The 17,387-nt window shown below is 51.8% G+C and overlaps 1 protein-coding gene across 1 annotated transcript in view; it reads right to left on the bottom strand.

Moving 5' to 3' along the window:
* SH3RF3 (SH3 domain containing ring finger 3) overlaps positions 1–17,387 on the bottom strand; it is a 360,308-nt gene that overhangs the window by 97,246 nt on the left and 245,675 nt on the right. Inside the window, exon 4 of the mRNA XM_032263040.1 lies at positions 4,771–5,124. Coding sequence (XP_032118931.1) covers positions 4,771–5,124 — 354 coding nt within the window. The remainder of the gene's footprint in view (positions 1–4,770; positions 5,125–17,387) is intronic.

Raw genomic sequence — 17,387 nt, 5'->3', positions numbered from 1 at the left:
GGCAATTCATTCCATGATTACCCGAGCAGCAGGAAGAGCCACCACAGCCAACACTCAAGGCACACCTACCAAGGAGGGCGGCCTGCACCGCTCACTCCACCCTTACAGCAACCATGAGCGGAGCCACAGCTGGGCTCCATTTCATAGACAGGAAGCAGAGTCTCTGGAAGAGGTCAGGCAGCTTTCCCAAGGTTGCAGGGACAAGGATGAGTGCTCACTCTGGCTGTCTACCTCTGGGGACTGGCTCTTAACAGCAGGGCTCCAAGAGGTTCAGCAACTCTCCTGACGTGACACAGCTAGAGAGAGGGAGCCTGCACCTCCACCCCAGCGCCCTGTCCTGTGCTGCACGAAGCCTGGCCTCAGCCTAAAAGCAAAGCAAAGCAGGGCACTTTAAGGAGCACCGCAGGGACCTGCTGGCATTCTCTTGCGTGTCTGCTTTGGCCTGAGGTCAGCCCTGTGCATTTTACAGAGCAAACTGGAAAGTTAAGTGATATCTGTGTCCTGACAGCACTCCTGACAGCTAGAGCTGGGCCCTGGAAGGGCAGCAAGGGCTGGCATGGAAGCACAGCCCTGAGATATCACCACCACTGCAGGGGCCTCGGTTTCCTCGTCTCTGAAGAGGAAATAATGAACAACTGGCTCCCCATGTGGCGAGGTGGACCGCGCAGCCAGGGAAGCTGAGAAGTGATGTAGGCCAGGACAGAGGAAGCGGAACAGCAGAGGAAGCCGAAGGAGAGACGGGACAGGCAAACCACAGATGCAGCCCCTGACGGCCACAGGGAGGAGGCCAGCCTCAGCTGGCACAGGGCTCTCAGGCTGTGCCCTCTGAGAAGCAGGGAAGTATCTTCTGTGCTTCAGACTCATTTCCGTAGAACCCACAGCCCCATGCTTCCTTTCTATTTTAAGACAACACCAGAGAAAGAGCAAAACCCAGTCTATTACAGGGAGAGCCCCTTAATTCAGCCAGCAGAGGGGATTCGTCATCCACATCCCACCCACCTCCCTGACTGTGGATCAATTGCAGTCAATGCATTGGACAGCACTGTGTCCAGAGAAGTGGCCTGTCTCCACTCTAGCCAGCTACTTTTCCAGAGCAGATGCCTTCTGTTTGCACCTTTCTACAGAAACCAGTGAAATGTTCAATGAGGATTCATTAACTGCCAGGGACCATACCAGGCTCACCTCAAAAGCAAATGTACTGGGACACATACCCCACAATCTGTAATCCTTTGTTCCTTATGGCCCAGAAGTCCTGGTCCAGATGACCAGCCTCATCCATTTCACCAGCCTGTCTTCCCCTACAGCCTCAGTCCCCATCTGGTCAGTTAAGATGTTCTTTATTGTAGCCTGAATGGAAACGCTGGGTCCCCAGGGGACTGTGGGAGCAGGGGACTGGCTGCTACAGTGGCCCTTGCTGGGACCAGCACTGCACCATGCTATGGGCACCAAGGAGCCAGGGGCTGCAGGCCTTCCTGCTCAGCCCACTCCGCATTTCCCACGATGGCACTGCCTCCGTTTGTGATGAGTGCATGCACACGGCAATGCTGAACTTCTCCAGGCCGATGATCAAAGCTGAAGTGCCACCAACTAACCACAGAATCCTGGGCCTGGGCTCCCTCTCCCCGGGCATGGCCAACATGGTGGGGAAGAGTATCCCTGCAGCACTGTGGCCAGCACTGAGTCTGGCTTGCCTTGGCTGCTATGGGCCAGTCCTCGGGTCAGGCACTTCCCACTCAGACGCACACGGCCAGCAAGGTGGTAGGAACCCGAAAGGCAGTGCAGAGCAGAGGCAGACCAGGAAGGCTTGGTCTCTGGGCACATCCAGACCACAGCAGCACACTGGAGCCCGCAGGGGCAGCACGCACAGCTCACACCTGCACCAGGTGCCCCTTCTGTCTCCTGGCAGCTCGATTACATCAGAACAGGGAGACAGGCAGCAACTGCTTTATTTGACCTCTTGTCCTTTGAGGCAACCCAAACTAAAGTTGATATCCTGGCTGTGACTTTCTCTTCAAGTTGAACTGCTTGAAAATGGATCCTAGGATTCCAGTCCCACCAATCCCTAATTCCAGTCCCTGTGGAGCCACGTAGTACACAAATTAATAGAAATATCTGTTCCCTTCCTGCCCCAGTAGACATCAGACTGCAGTGGGCTTAGAAGGGTTCCCTCTGTTTGTTTTAACACAGACTCCATGGCAACAGGAGGGGCTGGTGCAGGTGAGGAAGGAGAGAAAACCAGATCCTGTACCTGCGTGTGCTGAGCCCACATCTCAGGGGCCTGCGGGAAAGTGGTGGAGAAGATGCTCCTGGCCTTCTTGGGATGCAGCAGCAGCTTTGCAAGGTCCATGGGCCCTGCTGGGCTCCTTTTTCAGAACTCCAGGGAACATTAAGGGCAGCTTTGGACATATTACCCACAAATTAATGGACACAGAGGCCGGACACTTGTGAGGGTGGGCACTGGCCTGGTGGTTCCAGGGCCACCTCTGGCTGGTGATCAGGAAGAAGGCCCCTCCCTCTGGTTGATGGGGATCCCTGACTGCAGTGAGAGTGGCCTTTGCTCTTCCAGGAGGAAAGAGACAAAAGACCTACCCAGTGGTACACAAGGGCCAGGCCACTGCTCCTCATTCCCCTTCTAAGGGGCACCCCTCAAACCTGCTACAACTTCCCTTTGAGCCAAATTTGTTTCAGAACACAACTTTCAACTGTTCATATCACCAGAGGCTACTCAGGTTGCCAAGTAGGGACCCCAGCTCTGGGCCAGAGTTATCACATCTTGTATCGATGACAAACGGGGTGAGCTTTCCTGAGTCCTAATACCACCATGACAACTGTGCCCTCTGTCTAGAATGTTTGAGCAAAGAACAAGCAAGACCATTCCAAGAGCCACTGCTTGTGACTTTACCCCTGAGATGCACACACACGTGGGGAGCACAGCCATGCTGGCCCACCACTGAGTCACCATGCCTCTTCCAGGAACTTACAAATAGGAGGTGCCCAAGAAGACTTTAGCCCAAGGTCAAGGGTGGAGTTAGGGTTGGGACCAAGATTGCACTTTTCCCCTTACAGAAAAGGCAGCAGCGGCCCCAATGACTGTTCTTTGGGGGAATATGGCTCCCAGGCACAGGCTATGGGAGCTTTCCGGCAGCAGGGTAACCATAGGGGCAGATGACTGCCATGGTTACAGCTCCAGACACTATAGCACCAATTCCAGACCTCAGCCTCAGCTGCCGATGAGAGCTAGCATTTGTGTGTGTGTGTGCGCACATGTGTGTGCAAGTGTGTATGTGGAAGGGATGCATAAATTCATGTGTGTGCATGTGTGCACAGGTGTATATGTGTATACATATTTGCATGTGCATGTATATGTGCAGGTGTGCACCTGGAGGGGTGTGTAAATGCACACATATGCATGTATGTGCACATGTATATGTGTGGGTGTGCATGGAGGGGTGCATGTAAGTGCACATGTATGCACAGGTATATATGTGTATGCATATGTGTGTGTATGTGTATATGTGTAGGTGTGCATGTAGACGGCAGTGTATGTATGTTAGTGCATGTGGGTGTGCAGGTATATGTGTGTGCCATGTGTATGCGTGAGTGCACATGTGCATGGGAGTATACACAGGTGGGTTTGCATGTGCTCAAGTGTACATGTAGTTTATGCATGTATGTGTGTGTCGGGGGCATTTCTAGGCTGATATGGTGACACATCTAGATCAAATGGCCTTTCTCCAGAAGCTCAGCAATTTTTAAGACAATTCTCTGTGTAAAGTTGTCTGAGTTCATTGTGACTTTGAACAAGAGAGTTCTTCCCAGCCAGTTGCTTTCTGGTGTCTGCCCCTGGTTTCCCCACAGACCAGTGCCCTTGCTCTGAGGCATGTTCAGGGCAGCCAGAAGGACTTGAGGGAATGTGAAGTGTGGAGACCCGCCATGCCGGCACTCAGAGAGCCCCTTCCACCTCCTGCTGCGCCTCTGCATTCATGTAAGGGAAACTTGCTTAACTCTTGCCCTGTGCATGCCACTGTGAGGGGTCTTGTCAGAGCTACAGACAATTACTTACTAAATATTGGTTATTTTAAAATTTTTAAATTATTGATTGACTGATTGGTTGCTTGTAGAGATGGGGTCTTGCCCAAGCTGGTCTTGAACTCTTGGCCTCAAGCAGTCCTCCTGCCTTGGCCTCCCAAAGCACCGGGATTATAGGCATGAGTCACTGTGCCCAGCCTTTAAATACTTTGCTTTGGTTACTTCAATTTACAAAGAAACTAGCGGAAATGGAGTCTAGAAATAGAAGGTATCTGCAGAAACAATAGTAACAAAAGTACTCAACAATGCAGTTTATTCTGGTTCTGAGCTCTGGCTCTTTCTTTCTCCTGAAAGGGAAATAGCAAAATTGCAGAGATGCTAAAAATGTGCTAGCACTAAGTCAAGACTCTTCCAGGACATAATCAGACATCCAAAAGACAACTGAAATGGGAAGAACCTTCTCACAAGGTGGGCGAGTGTTACTCATACATTCCCTGGACCACTGAGAACCAGCTCACACACCACTAGGCCATCCTCTGAACCAGGAAGGGTACGCTCACCACTCTCCATGCATCAGGGAGGTCCCCAATGCCAGGCAGCAAGGGGCAAACCCCGCTCAACCCCAAAAGGCAGTTCTGGGGTGGCCTCCATGCTAGTTGAGGAACAGGGGCTGCTGAACACGGAGCTGAGGATAGAACCCAGAGAACCCAGGGACCCCTGCCCTGGCCCGCGGGATGTTACCTGGGTGGGAGCAGTGCATGACAGATGAGCAACATCTCCAATCCTGGCCGCGGCTCGCGGATCGCTGGAGCTGATCAACACCGGAGCGCTAATTTCCATGGAATGCCTGTGGCTGGCAGCCTGGGAGGATCTGTGCGTCACACTAAGCGCGGTGAAGGAGTGGCGTTTCTTGGTGTTCTTCTTGCCATCCACACGCCGCTGAAAGGCACTGACCGCCCCTGCACTGCTTAAAGTGGGACTTGGAGCCATGCTGGCCACAGCACCGGAGTCAGAGGGCAGGGAGGCATTGCAGCCAGATGCAGCAGCTGGGCATGGCTTGTCCATCTCAATGAGCTGCTTGGCAGAGTCGTTGAGCTGAGTGAGAAAGGGGAGAGGGGAGGCTTCATGAAATCATGGTCACATGGCACACCAGCCTTCTGCACTCTCCAGGCCGCATTCCCATTCACAAACTGGCAATGTGCTCAAATCGGTCAGACTGCAGGAAAAACACAGCAGAGGCTGGTGGGCAGCATAGGCTTTATTGAAAAGCTTTCTGGGCAGCTCAAAAACCCCAGGAGCCATGATGGAGAGTGGACGCCCATAGAGAGGAGAGAATTTTCCGAGGGCCACTACTTTGTCACCCCAATCTTTCAACTGCTGCCCATTTCTGGGGAGCAAGGTGCAGCTCTGCAGACAGTGAGGGACTAGAGGCAAGAGGGAAAGGAAGTCCCGCATTAGAAGATGTGGGCTGGCCCTGCAGGCTCCACGACAGCAGGTTCCCGGCCTGCCTCGAGCACTGTGGGTCTCCGGAGGAGATTTCGAGGCGTGTGACCGGAATGCACTTTCTAATGCTTGGTGACTGGCCGTGGCAGGGGAGTCTGCTCTGGTCAGCATGAACCATGGAAGCTCTTTTCAGTAACTGCCTCCACTCAGGCTGTCAAGCCCCAGAAGCTGGCCTGAGTGTGTCCCAGGAGGTGTCAATAATCTGTCATCTTGAGTGATTCAGCGAGGTCTCAGGACACGACTCTTTCCCACATCTCCCGCCTGTTCTACAAAATAGCAGCTATTTTTTTCAGGGAAGAGTTTGATGGAAGTCTGATGCTGGGTGGTGCTTATCAGGAAAGGTGGCATGAAGGTTCAAATCCATGAGCAGCCAGGGAATAAACCCTCCTGGACGGCTAAGCCACATCCTTCTTCTCAGGGCTGTAGCATTGCCTGGAGGGGCTGGGAGGGGTAGCCTGGGCACACCCACTGGAGCAAGGTCTGTGAATTACCAGCTGTGAGAAGAGGCTCCCTGGGCTGTTGCGGGCTCTGGTGGGGCAGGGGTTAGGTCAATTCACCATCTGTGAGTAACAGTGTCTCCTGACCCTATACCTGGGGGAAGTTTCCCACTCAGGTGCCCAGTGGAGCCCCTTCCTTCTTAGGCTGTACTTGGCTCAGCCTAAGTGTATACCTATAGGGGGAACTGGCAGTGATTTGAAAGAATAAAGCAGAGGGAACTCTTTACTGTGTACACAGAGATGGCTGGGAAGAAAACATGATGCCAGAATCAGCATGGGAGGATTGCTACAAGCTAGGTTAAGCAAATGCCATTAGGCTGGGTAAATGCCTGTGAGCTTCCACTCTTTCTCCCTCACCTTTTCAGAAGTAGCAGAAGAAACTGAGTAAATGCCAGCTGCCCTCTGGGCAGACCTCTCTGGAGAAGCACAGAGCTCGGGGCAGGAGTTAAGCGGCAGTCATCTCTTTGAGTTTTCTCTTCACCAAGCAGAAACTGAGCAGGGTGGGGTGGCTATGTACAGAGCTGGCACATTCTGTCTGCCAGGGTACTGTTTTGGGTTTGGGGCCCACAAGGTCTCTGCAGCAGCATGACTGGGTTCTGTGCTGTAAGGCACCACAGTGGCACCTAGGCCAGTGGCTGAAGGTCTTTCCAGAAACTGCAGGCAGGCCACTGGGGGGCAGTTCGAAGCCTTCAGGGGAAAAACGGAACTCAGCAGTGATTGGTAAGGACTTACAGGACTCAGAAGGGAAGAGGAGAGAGGCAGTGAGTCAGTGAAATCCATAAAAGTGGGAAGACCACAGCAGGCAAGTGAAGGTCCATATGAGTCACTGTGAAAATGCGGGCCATGGCAGCGAGCCGGTGGAGGGGGGGGCAGAGCCGCAGCCGCGGTGTACACTTGGCATATAAGATACAGGCTAAGCCCTTGCATGAGAGGCCAGCAGGTGCCAGGAAGGGCCTGTCGCCCACACCCACCAGGAGTCGAGTCTGACACAGCCTAGTCTAGGAGATTCCCTTCAATGCTGTGAATCGGTGAAGGGAAACACCAGGTCTCACTCAGCTACAGAACTAGCATTTACAGCTGGTAGCACCTTGATGAGTTAAAAAAACAAAACCAAAAAACCCAGAAGCCCTGCTGAGTTTAAGTGGCATGAGAAAGGGTTGCTCCATCACAGGGCTGCTCTGGGCAGGACAAGCAGATCACAGGGGCAGGACAAGCAGATCACAGGAGCAGGGTGGCTGCAGGTTCCAGCTGCCTTCAGCTGCCTTCAACTCAGCCCAGGCCCATGACTGTCAGCATTTCCACTACAAATACCTGCCTTTCAGAGGGAGGTTATGAAAAACCTCACTCTGGGCTCCAACATGTGTGATATAAATCCAGGATTATTTCCTTTGAAATGTTTCCTCCAACCAGGCTCAGCTGTTTTGCTCTATTTTATAGCCGTATTCATTTGCTTCCTCCTAAGTGCTACTCAGAGAACAAACCAGTGCCTGTTCCCTCCCACAGCCCTCCATCGGGCTCTCCAAACACCTGAGAACCGACTTCCTGGACCCCAGTGTTCTCTGCCTGCTTCACAGGGTCTAGAGAAAGACAGAGCAGCAGCGCACAGTGAGCGCGGTCCTCCATTCATCTCACCCACTGGCATCGGAGCACTTTCTAAACACACCTGCCATGCACCTGCACTTGAGACATCATTACACAGCAATCAAGGCAGCAATAATGCTGGAGGCTGGACTCAAATGATTCCCTTCTCCCCAAAGGAACAGGCCTGGAGTGTTTCACTTAGTCTCCCTGGGACTCTGTTGAGTTGGTACTGAAAACTCCATTTTCAAAATCAGGAAATCCAGGCACCAACAGGTTGTTGTACGCAAGTCCAGAAGAGATGGGGCCCTGATCTAAATGTCAGCATGGATTTCCAGGCTCCCTATTCCCATCAGGGGCCATGCAGCCAGGAGCATGGTGCCTGGCCCCTCAGCAGTGCCACGGGTCACTGAGCACTGAGCAGCCACCAGCACATGCCCCCAAGAGGCTGCTCACAACTGGCTTCACTGCGCCCCCTTCACGGTGGAGAGTGAGGGTGGAGAGGCAGCATGCATCCCTCATGGCTTAGCAACCCCAGCCCAAGGCAGGTGCTGAAAGTGAAGGCAAAAAGCTTCCACCAAGATAGGCAGCTTCAAGAGACAGCAGGAGAAGTGAGAGCTCCTGCTTCTAAGACGGAAGTCCTCAATGCTTCTTCCAAAGCTTCCACGTCCCCAGTATCCCTGCCCCAGCCAGGCAGGCAAGCTGCTGCCGAGGGGCCTCCTGGGAAGAGGAGCAGTTAGGCTGTATCCTGTTGACTCGTCTCTGCTTCTGCATCAAGGGGCTTTGCCTTGTGCAGTCTTCATTCCGAAAGCCGAGAGTGGACTATCCCAGAGGGCCTCAACATGCAGATGCATCTCTACACGCCTGAGACTGAGGGGTCATTTTCCACCCACTGCTGGGGACTGGGCTTGCCAGACTCACACAGGAGTGCAAGTAGTGCACACTTCGGCCTGCAGAGTCCGAGGTACTGTTACAGATCTGTGACTTGATCCTGGGGCAAAGCTCATCATCTGGGGAAGTTGTCATTGTCTTCCCATCAAGCTCCAATTAGTCACATCACAAAGCGGGGCCTGGATCTGGCACTGGTGCCATCCCAATCAGAAGGCCCCTCACTGGCTGCACACGTCCTTGTGCGCCCATGTTCAGTGCAGACTTGTCTCACGCACAGGCTTCCATGCTGTAGAGAAACCAGATGGCTCTGGCCTCCCATGTGGATTCAGCCTGAGGATGCACCCCTTCCCATCGAGGGGCCATCTAGAAAGAAAAGGACACCAGAGGCTCCATCGGCGTGTGGGGTCACCTTGTTTGTTTATCAGGTGGATGTCCCCCTCCTATATAGATGTGCACACACACAACCAATGCACCCAATAATTACACTTTTCCCATTTTTTTTAATGCAAAGAGAACACATTTTCAACTTCCACACAAAATGAAAACAAAATGATAGCATCAATATTTTAAATGTCTTGGTGACTTTATTCATTATGAGGACTGCTCCTGGTACCTCGGGAGGTGTGTGCCCATCCCAGGGTCTGCCCTGTTCTGGGGTCCCTCTGCAGGGGCCACCCCGTAGCCCGATGCTCCTGGGAACATGGAACTGGATGGGGTGGGGAATTACCTCAAGCGGGCAGTGCAGTCTTGTCCATGGGACAATAAAGGTTGGGCCAGGGCTCACCACCCCATAGGGGACCTCGCTCATCACTCTGTGGCCTCTGTGACCTTGAGTGGCTGCCTCCTGGCTCAGTTAAGCCCCTCCCAATGCTTTGTCTCCCCAGATTTCTTAGGTTAGATGTGATTTTCTTCCACAACCTCTTTCCAACCACAGGATTGTCTAGAAAGGTAAGAAGAACTGAAGAGTTTCTTCCATCCATCCTTTAAACAGTTCTATGTATGGGCTCTCGGTTTAGAGCTCGTCATAGCCTTGTGGCTGCGTCCAAGGGTGGGGCTGGGTTGAATAGAGAAGGCTCTCTCCCCGTAGCTCCTGGAGCCACGAGTCTCCTGTCTCTAATGGGGAAGTGCGACCAGCCAGGAGGTTTCAGCGCTGGGTCCAGGACAGTGCCAGAGTACAGTTACCCCAAATCCCTGGGTCTGATTGATGAGACTTTAAACTGAATGCCAGGGGGATTTCTTTTTTAAGGATTGGCAAGCCAGTCACGAGGGAGGACAGCAGCTGTAACATGAAAGGAAGAGCAGTGGTGTGGGAGGTGCCCAGCTTCACAAGAAAAATAGTGCAAGGGAGCTATGCCCCTTGGGGCCTGCCCTGACCCAGAGTGGAGATAGAACAACCTCAGCACCGAGACACAGGGCTTGGGAGTGTGATCTGAAGGAGGGAACGGGCCCCTAAATCCGTATCTTGGTGGAAATCCAGGAAGCCGAGGGGGCAAGCAGGAGGGCAAGTGCTCACAGTTTAACAAGAAGGCGACCCATGCCTTCACGGAAGTACCATTCAGAAAACAAAACGGACTGAGCACCTACCATGTCCTGGGCTCTGCACAAAGGCCTGCTCTAAAAGAGTTTCTATTTCAGTGTGCACTGAACGACCTAGGGCTCCTTCACAGAGCCAACTCCGGCTCAACAGGTGTGGGCTGGTGCCAAGTTTCTGCATTTCTGTGAGCTCCCAAGAGACGACGCTGCTGCTCTTCGCAGACCCCACTGTGGTAGCAAGCTCTGGAACACTACTTGCAAGCTCGGCTTCCCAACAGCAGCACCCTCCCAGGGAACCCTCCAAGGACCAGACTCGCGTGTTCCAGAGACTCCTGTGGGGTGTTTGCCTTCCTCTGCAGCTCCCACTCTCGTTGCTGAGTGTGGCAGAGGCCACCACAGCTGGTTGTTGGCCTCTTACTCCTTAGAGCTTCACAAACTCAGGAGCAGACGAAGAAAGGCCAGAAGCTTTTGTTGGGAGACATCTCGGGAGCTTCCCCTCACTGAGATGGGCAGGCAAGAGGGCTGGGCTGGGCTTCGATCAGCACTTGCCGGATGTAAAGCATGTCATTCTTTAGGAGACTAAGCATGGAGAGGGAAGGATTCCTTTTACCACTGGTTCACCCTCCTCATAGGCACCCCTCATTCTGAAGGGTTGTATGTGGAACATTCCCAGAGCGTTTAAGGAGAAAGGCTCCCCAAACTGGGGACTCTTGGTCAGTGACTAAGCCAGTAAGAAGCAAGGGATTTGGTGACTATCCCTGGCCTAGCACACCCGACTTTTATCTTCATCCCCACACACGCCCATCTGACCCTCATATCAACCATCTGAGGTGACAGCAATGTGGCCATTTTACAGATGAGGAAACTGAGGCTCAGAGAGGTTAAGTGAATTGCTCCAAGTCACACAGTGAATGAGCAGCACCATGGCCACTGCTTGCCCCTTTTCTGAGATGTCTCATTGAATCTGCTGCCATCCCCTCATCACTGTGGAACATGGGAAGACCCTTCCCCTCTTGCTATATCTTGAGGTAAAATAATGAATATATTCACTGAGGTATACCTATGCCCATGACTACTGGAATGGGTTGGGGTCATTTTAGAGATTCAAATGTGGGTCTTTAAAAATCAGGCCTTTTTGGGCTGAGCACAGCAGTTCATGTTTGTGGTTCATCTCAGCACTTTGGGAGGCCAAGACGGATAGGTTGCTTGAGTCCAGGAGTTCAAGACCAGCCTGGGCAACTAAACAGGCCCTGTCTCTATAAAATATAAACAAAAATTAGCTGGGCGTGGTGGTGTGCGCCTGTGGTCCTGGCTACTCAGGAGTCTGAGGTGGGAGGATCACTTGAGCCTGAGAGGTTATGCCACTATACTTCAGCCTGGGTGACAGAGCAAGACCCTGTTTCAATTTTTAAAAAAAATCAGACCTTTTTTTGGGAGGTTAAAGATGAGATGAAAAGTGGTTAGGCAAATTCTCATATGGGACAGACGCCAGCTACAGTTACAAATGGTGGGAGGCCGATCTGTTTCCTTCCCTTTATTCACAGATTTAGTGGCCTCAGAGGCTGTGGACAATGCCAAACTCTTATTTACTGGGGACATCGAACCCTAGGCATCTGTAAAACGCTGGTGCCACCACTGTGGACTCATGCTCCCCGCCCGGTCACAAGCCATGGTCATATACCTGCTATGGGAGAGGTGTCTACCCTGGAGGAGATCCCTCCCTGGAATTACAGTTTAACAGAGGCTAGGCAACACCAGAGCACCGCAGGAGTGTGCTGGAGACCTGTGTGAGGCTGCCTGCCCCACCAGAGTGTGGCCCCAAGCCCGTGGGTGACCCGCATGCCTCTAGCACACGGCAGATGTCCTTTTCCATCCTGTCCTCTTGGTGTTTGCATTCTACCCTGGTCCCCGTCCTGTGATAGCTGAAGCACACTAGCCAGGCTGCTGTCAGGCTGCCCAACGGGCCGGCAAGCTGAGATGACTATTCATATAACTGAAGTTCAAAACACAGGTACTGACCTGCACTGCACAAATGGCTGCCTAATTTTGCATGTAAAGCCTGAGTACAGGCAAGGCTTTTGGAAGAGACGATTTCTAAAAATCTGAGGAGGGAGTTGGAGCGAATGTTTTTCATTTCAGCCCACTCTTATCATGGAATGGACAAAGCCCTGTCCCTGTCAGGTGCAGGGTGGTCCCAGAAGAGGCAGGTGGCACCCATCCACCTTGTCTACCTCCGGGTGCCAGCTGTCACACAGCCCACAGTGGCATTCATGCTGAGACCTTCCAGAGAATTTGGGGGCCACCCTCTGCCAGTGCCCTTCAATATGGCACGTGAATCTGCACACCCTGGGCCAGGCTCACCTCATGGTGGGGATCCCAGGAAGGGAACACCCCTGTGGGGCCCCCAAAGCAAGCCCTCAAAATCAGGGTCTGCCAAAGAATATTCAGCTGCCCTGCAGCTAATAGTACCTCCTTCCTCATCCGAGACTCCATGGGTCTCTCCAGCACAACGAGAAACACCCACTACACCCCACCTTGTGCCTCTGTCATAGTTATATCCCCCTTTCTTCCTTCCTGGATCCCACCCTACTCCCCACGGGGAAATGAGGCTCCACATGAGTCGAGTTTAACCTCTTGACACTGGGTGACGCATCCTTCCTGGACTAGGAATCACACTGTCATTTGAGTATTAAGGCCTGCCAGAGGAAGATTCCAGGACTAAAATAAGAACACAGAAAACTTCACTCATTTGGTAGGAACGTGTGAAGGCCCATAAAAGGCCCAGGAGCAGCAGGACAGCCTAATTAGCCCCTCAGCAGGGGTGTCCCGTGAGCAGAGGGATCACTGATTAGAAGTTTTCAGACTGCGATAAGGACCTATGACAATTTTACCTTAAGATGAACTTAAAAGGAGACAAAACTGGTGGTTTCTGGGCAAATAAGTGTGTGAAGGGCACTATTTATTCTCCACTTTCTCCAAGAACTGCCCCAAGGAAAGTCTCTCTGTTGGGACAGTGGGGAGATCACAGACCCCCAGCAGCAGGTGGGGACCTGCACAGCCTCCTGTAGACATTAATATCCTGGACGAGTCCCTCCAGTGGGGTGAGTGCTGCACATGCATTTCTGGTCATTTTAATCCTGAGGACCAAAGTGATTCATTTCCCAGGGTCCTTCTTGCTTAGAAGTCACAGATCTTAGCTGGGTGAGAAGGAATGAGGGGAGCAAGAGGTGTGGCTGGCACAAATTCAGTAGATGGCAGGTGGCCGCTCCACCCAATGGGCTCCCAGGCCGGGCCCAGCCACAGCCCAGGCAGGGGGGCTCTAACCTGTTCTCTGAAAGTGCACCCCCAACAGGGAAGCATTTCTGCACATTCTAATGTATCAATGATCATTTACATTATATGTATGTAATGTGTATCTTTTGGTATATTTATCTAGTGGAACAAATCTATATTTAAATGTATTTGATTACCAAAAATATATAAAATAAGCACACACAAAATAGAAATTAAAACTAACAAGTTAAAAATTTCAATGAGTTTGAACAGAAGATCTTGTTTTCTGTGCAGAGTGGCATGCACCCCACCATGGAGATCTCTGGCTTACAGCAGTGGTTTTCAAACGATCCATTGATTGGGTCCTGACCAGCCTTTTTAAGAAACGGAATAGAATAAATATTGGCATGTGTCCATGTGGTATGGAAGTAGCTTCACAGACCATTTCTCTAGGTTCACACACTCACGTGGTATGCCCTCGGTCAAGATGTCAAATGCACTGTCACTGTGGGTCACATCCACAAAGACTGAAAGCCGTCGGCACCCAGGGAAGATGAGAGGCATTTCCCCCACTAGAAATAAAAGGCCCTCTTCTTCCTATTTGCACACGGTGTGAACCTGATGTATAAGGAGGGAGCCTGGTCCAAGCCTGCCCCTCTTGCTGAGGACCAGGAGGGGCCCTCACAGCTGACTCTTCCCTGCAGGCACCTGGGGCTGGGACCAGATGTCTGTGTGTCTGCAGGTGCGCACACCTGTGTTCTATGTGCAGCTTCTCTGGGACAGGAAACCAGCTCCCAAGGTTGGTGAGTGGCACCTGAGCTTACCCTGGCCTGTGTGGCCTTTAGCCTACGATGCTGCATGCAGTGGGCTCCTGGTGTAGCTGGAGGGAGGGTGCGTTGGGCTGCGGTATATAGGACACCAGCCAGACTATCACGGGTGGCTGCATACTGCAGCCCTGAAGTTCTCACCTGCTACCTCCTCACCACTAATCTCTATTACCCAGAGAGCCTCCAGCTGGCAAGCATTTCCTCCTTCCCTCCCCATGTCTCTGTAGCCCCTTCTCTCCTCCAGTCTCTCTTTGGCATCCCAAAGCAACCTGAAATTAACAAAGCCTAAGCGATCAGATCAAGATGTCACAGTTGATATTTGGAGTTCTGAGGACTTCATCCTCTTGCAGGGGTCTCATTTCACAGATGCTTCAAATGTTCGATAAACACCTATTCCATGCATAGGTGTCTGAATGACTGCGGTGAGTATTTGCATGTGTCTGTCTGTTGAGTATGTTCTAAACACCGTGCTCAGCACTTCTCACCCCTCTACAGAGCTGTAAGTCACATCGAACTTTACACACAGGGTCAGCAGCTGAGAGCAATTTTGCGGGGGCCTGGCTGGGGAGGGTGATGGAGCCTGCATGAGTCTGAGCCTCACTCAGCACTCACTAGGTACCTGCTGCCTAGTGGTTGTGTGCTCTGCCAGGCAATCTGTGGCAGGAGGAGCTTTTTCACAGCAAGAACTTTTCTTAAGGATGTGTTCCATGGTGACAGAGGAACTTAAGAATGTGGCATGCTGCAACTAACTCATCAATGAAAAATGGAAGGAAACGCTACTAGAGAAAGGCTGGGCTGAAGGGGGAAGACAACTCAGTTTCTATCGTTACAGATAGGACATAACCATAGAAAGTCACAAAGTATTTCAACCAAAAGTGACATAAGTGCCCTAAGTATTTCAAGGCCGTGGAGAGGCGTGGGCAGGAGTAGGATGGCACGTGTGTGTGCACATGTGTGTGCACGGGGGTCTAGAGTTGTCTAAAGGGGCTCAGGTTGTGAGGGCTGAACAGGAGGCAGGATGGACACAAAGCCTCTGTTGACTCCTGAATAGGGATAAAGGAGTCACTGGAATTGGCATGGGGAGCCTGGGGGTGGTTGGGAATTTGGGCCAGCGTGGCAGCAGTGGAATGAGTCAGAAAGGGCCATGTGTGGATGGATGGGCCAGGGCACCGAGATCCCCCAACCATCTGGGGCTGGTGCTTTGAAAGGAGAAGGTGGAACTGGGTACCTACTGCAGGCCAGGGGCTCTGCCTGGCACTGCGAAATAAATACAGAAAAACCCCCACTCTCTCACAGATACCCAGACAAGGAATAAGTGAGTACTTCATTACACAGAGGACGTCGAATGGTAAGAAATACATAGAGGAAAAAGTATGAGAGGACGATATGCTGAGGGGCTGCAGGTTAAACAGGGAACCCAGAAAGGCTTCACAGGGATAGTGACCTGTGAGCCAAGACCTTGAGGAGATGTGGGAGGGACGTGGCCCCACTGCATCGGGGGAGGGCGGGTGATGGGCAGGTGTGAACAGCACATGCAAAAGCCCTGTGGCAGTGGCTGGCTGGAGTGTCTGAGGAAGAACAAGGAGGCCAGAGTGGCTGGAGCAAACACGTGGGTGGAAATGAGGTGGGGGTGGTGGGGTTAACTGGCACTGCAGCTTCTGGGCCCCTCGGAGGTCCTGACTCTCCCTGAGTGAGATGGGGGGGTGGGGGGGTGCTCTACAGCAGCACAGGGACATGATAGGATCCCCCAGCCACGGTGCTGAGAACAGGCTGCAGAGGTGAGGCACTTGGAAGCTACTGCAATAATGTTATGAGAATATTCTCACAATTTAACGAGAAAAGCCAGGCAGAAATACTGATACAGCACAATCTCAAATTTGTCCAAAATATATGTAAATTTATACATAGAAAAGAATAAAGGAAATAGAACAATATGCTAACAATGTTTCACCTCGTTCTTTCCCTACACATATATTCATATTTACTGGTAGGATTATGGGTGATTTTAATTTTCTTCTTTATACTTTTTTGAATTTTCCTATTTTGAGCAATAGCCAGGTATTATTTTTATAATCAGAAAAAGTCATTAAAAACAAAACAAAAGAGCAGATTAGGCTGAGTTCTCCGTTGACCTATGGGGAGACTTCCTGAGCCGTGGCAGTGACATATTTTTTTGACTTTGTACACAGCACAAGGTGACCTAAATAGCTCCTGGTGTCTTTGGTTTTGTGAGAACGCAGCCGTTTTTAAAGAGCGTGACACTTCGGGCGAGGTCTAGCAAGGTTTTCTTCTTCCTTGGGTGGTTGGGTTTCCAGTCCTAGGTGACAGCCACCAGCTGAGGGGGACACAGACCTGGAGTGACTCCTGAGGGAGATGCCAGGATTTTGGGGCTGCCCCTAGGGAGAAACTCTAAGAGCTCAGAAAGTGGTAGGGATTAGCCAGGCCCAAACGGTAGGGCAGTGGAAACCCAGAGCGGGGGGCAGAAGACTCACACTGGGGGCTGCACACCAAGACCCAAGACCCAGCGAATGCCTGGTTTTGTAAATAAAGGTTGTTTGAGGCACAAACAACTTTGGTCCTCAGGTTAAATATGGCCAGACATGCATGTGCAGCCCACCTGCTGAGCTATTGTTCATGACTGCACTCACCACATAAGTTGCTTCTCTCCTCCCTCCCCATCAGCTGTCCCATTGCTGGGATGAAGCTCTGACACCAGTGGCCACAGTGGTTTTTCTTTAAACTTTTTGTAACAGTCATAGCAGGCCTCTGGTGTTCAGTCCTTTTGGCTTGATATGTGGCCTGCCCTTCCCTGCTGCTTTCAGTAAATTGCAGAAGCCACAGGATGTCACCTGTACATGCTCAATATGCGTCTCTAACAGACAGGGAGATCCACAGGGGCTAGGCCATCCTCGGGGACTGGAGAGAAGGCTGGTCACTTCCTCCTTCCCTCCCCAGCTCTGTTCAGAGGAGCAATTCCAGGCAAGGTGGTCGGCTTTGCAGCCTCGACCCTTTCTTTCGAGGTCTATGCACGTTCCTTAGCTTCCACATCCAATCTAGATTCTTCTGAGATTTTTCAATCCTAAAGCTAACACTTCCATTTCCAGCTCAGAGACCCAGCTCACCCCTCAGCTGGATCCAAGGACAGGGTATGAAGAATTGCTACAACTAAAAGCCCAACTTAACCCAAAGGGACAGGTGAACACACAAACTGTGTTGTAAATTTAGCAATAAGAAATAATAAGAGCAGTTTCAACCA

This window comes from Sapajus apella, unplaced genomic scaffold, assembly GCF_009761245.1.
Source record: "Sapajus apella isolate SASKATOON/1434 unplaced genomic scaffold, GSC_monkey_1.0 scaffold134, whole genome shotgun sequence".
Lineage (NCBI taxonomy): Eukaryota > Metazoa > Chordata > Mammalia > Primates > Cebidae > Sapajus > Sapajus apella.
The sequence above is the reverse complement of the archived record's forward strand: the minus strand, read 5'-3'. Positions and strand labels throughout refer to the sequence as shown.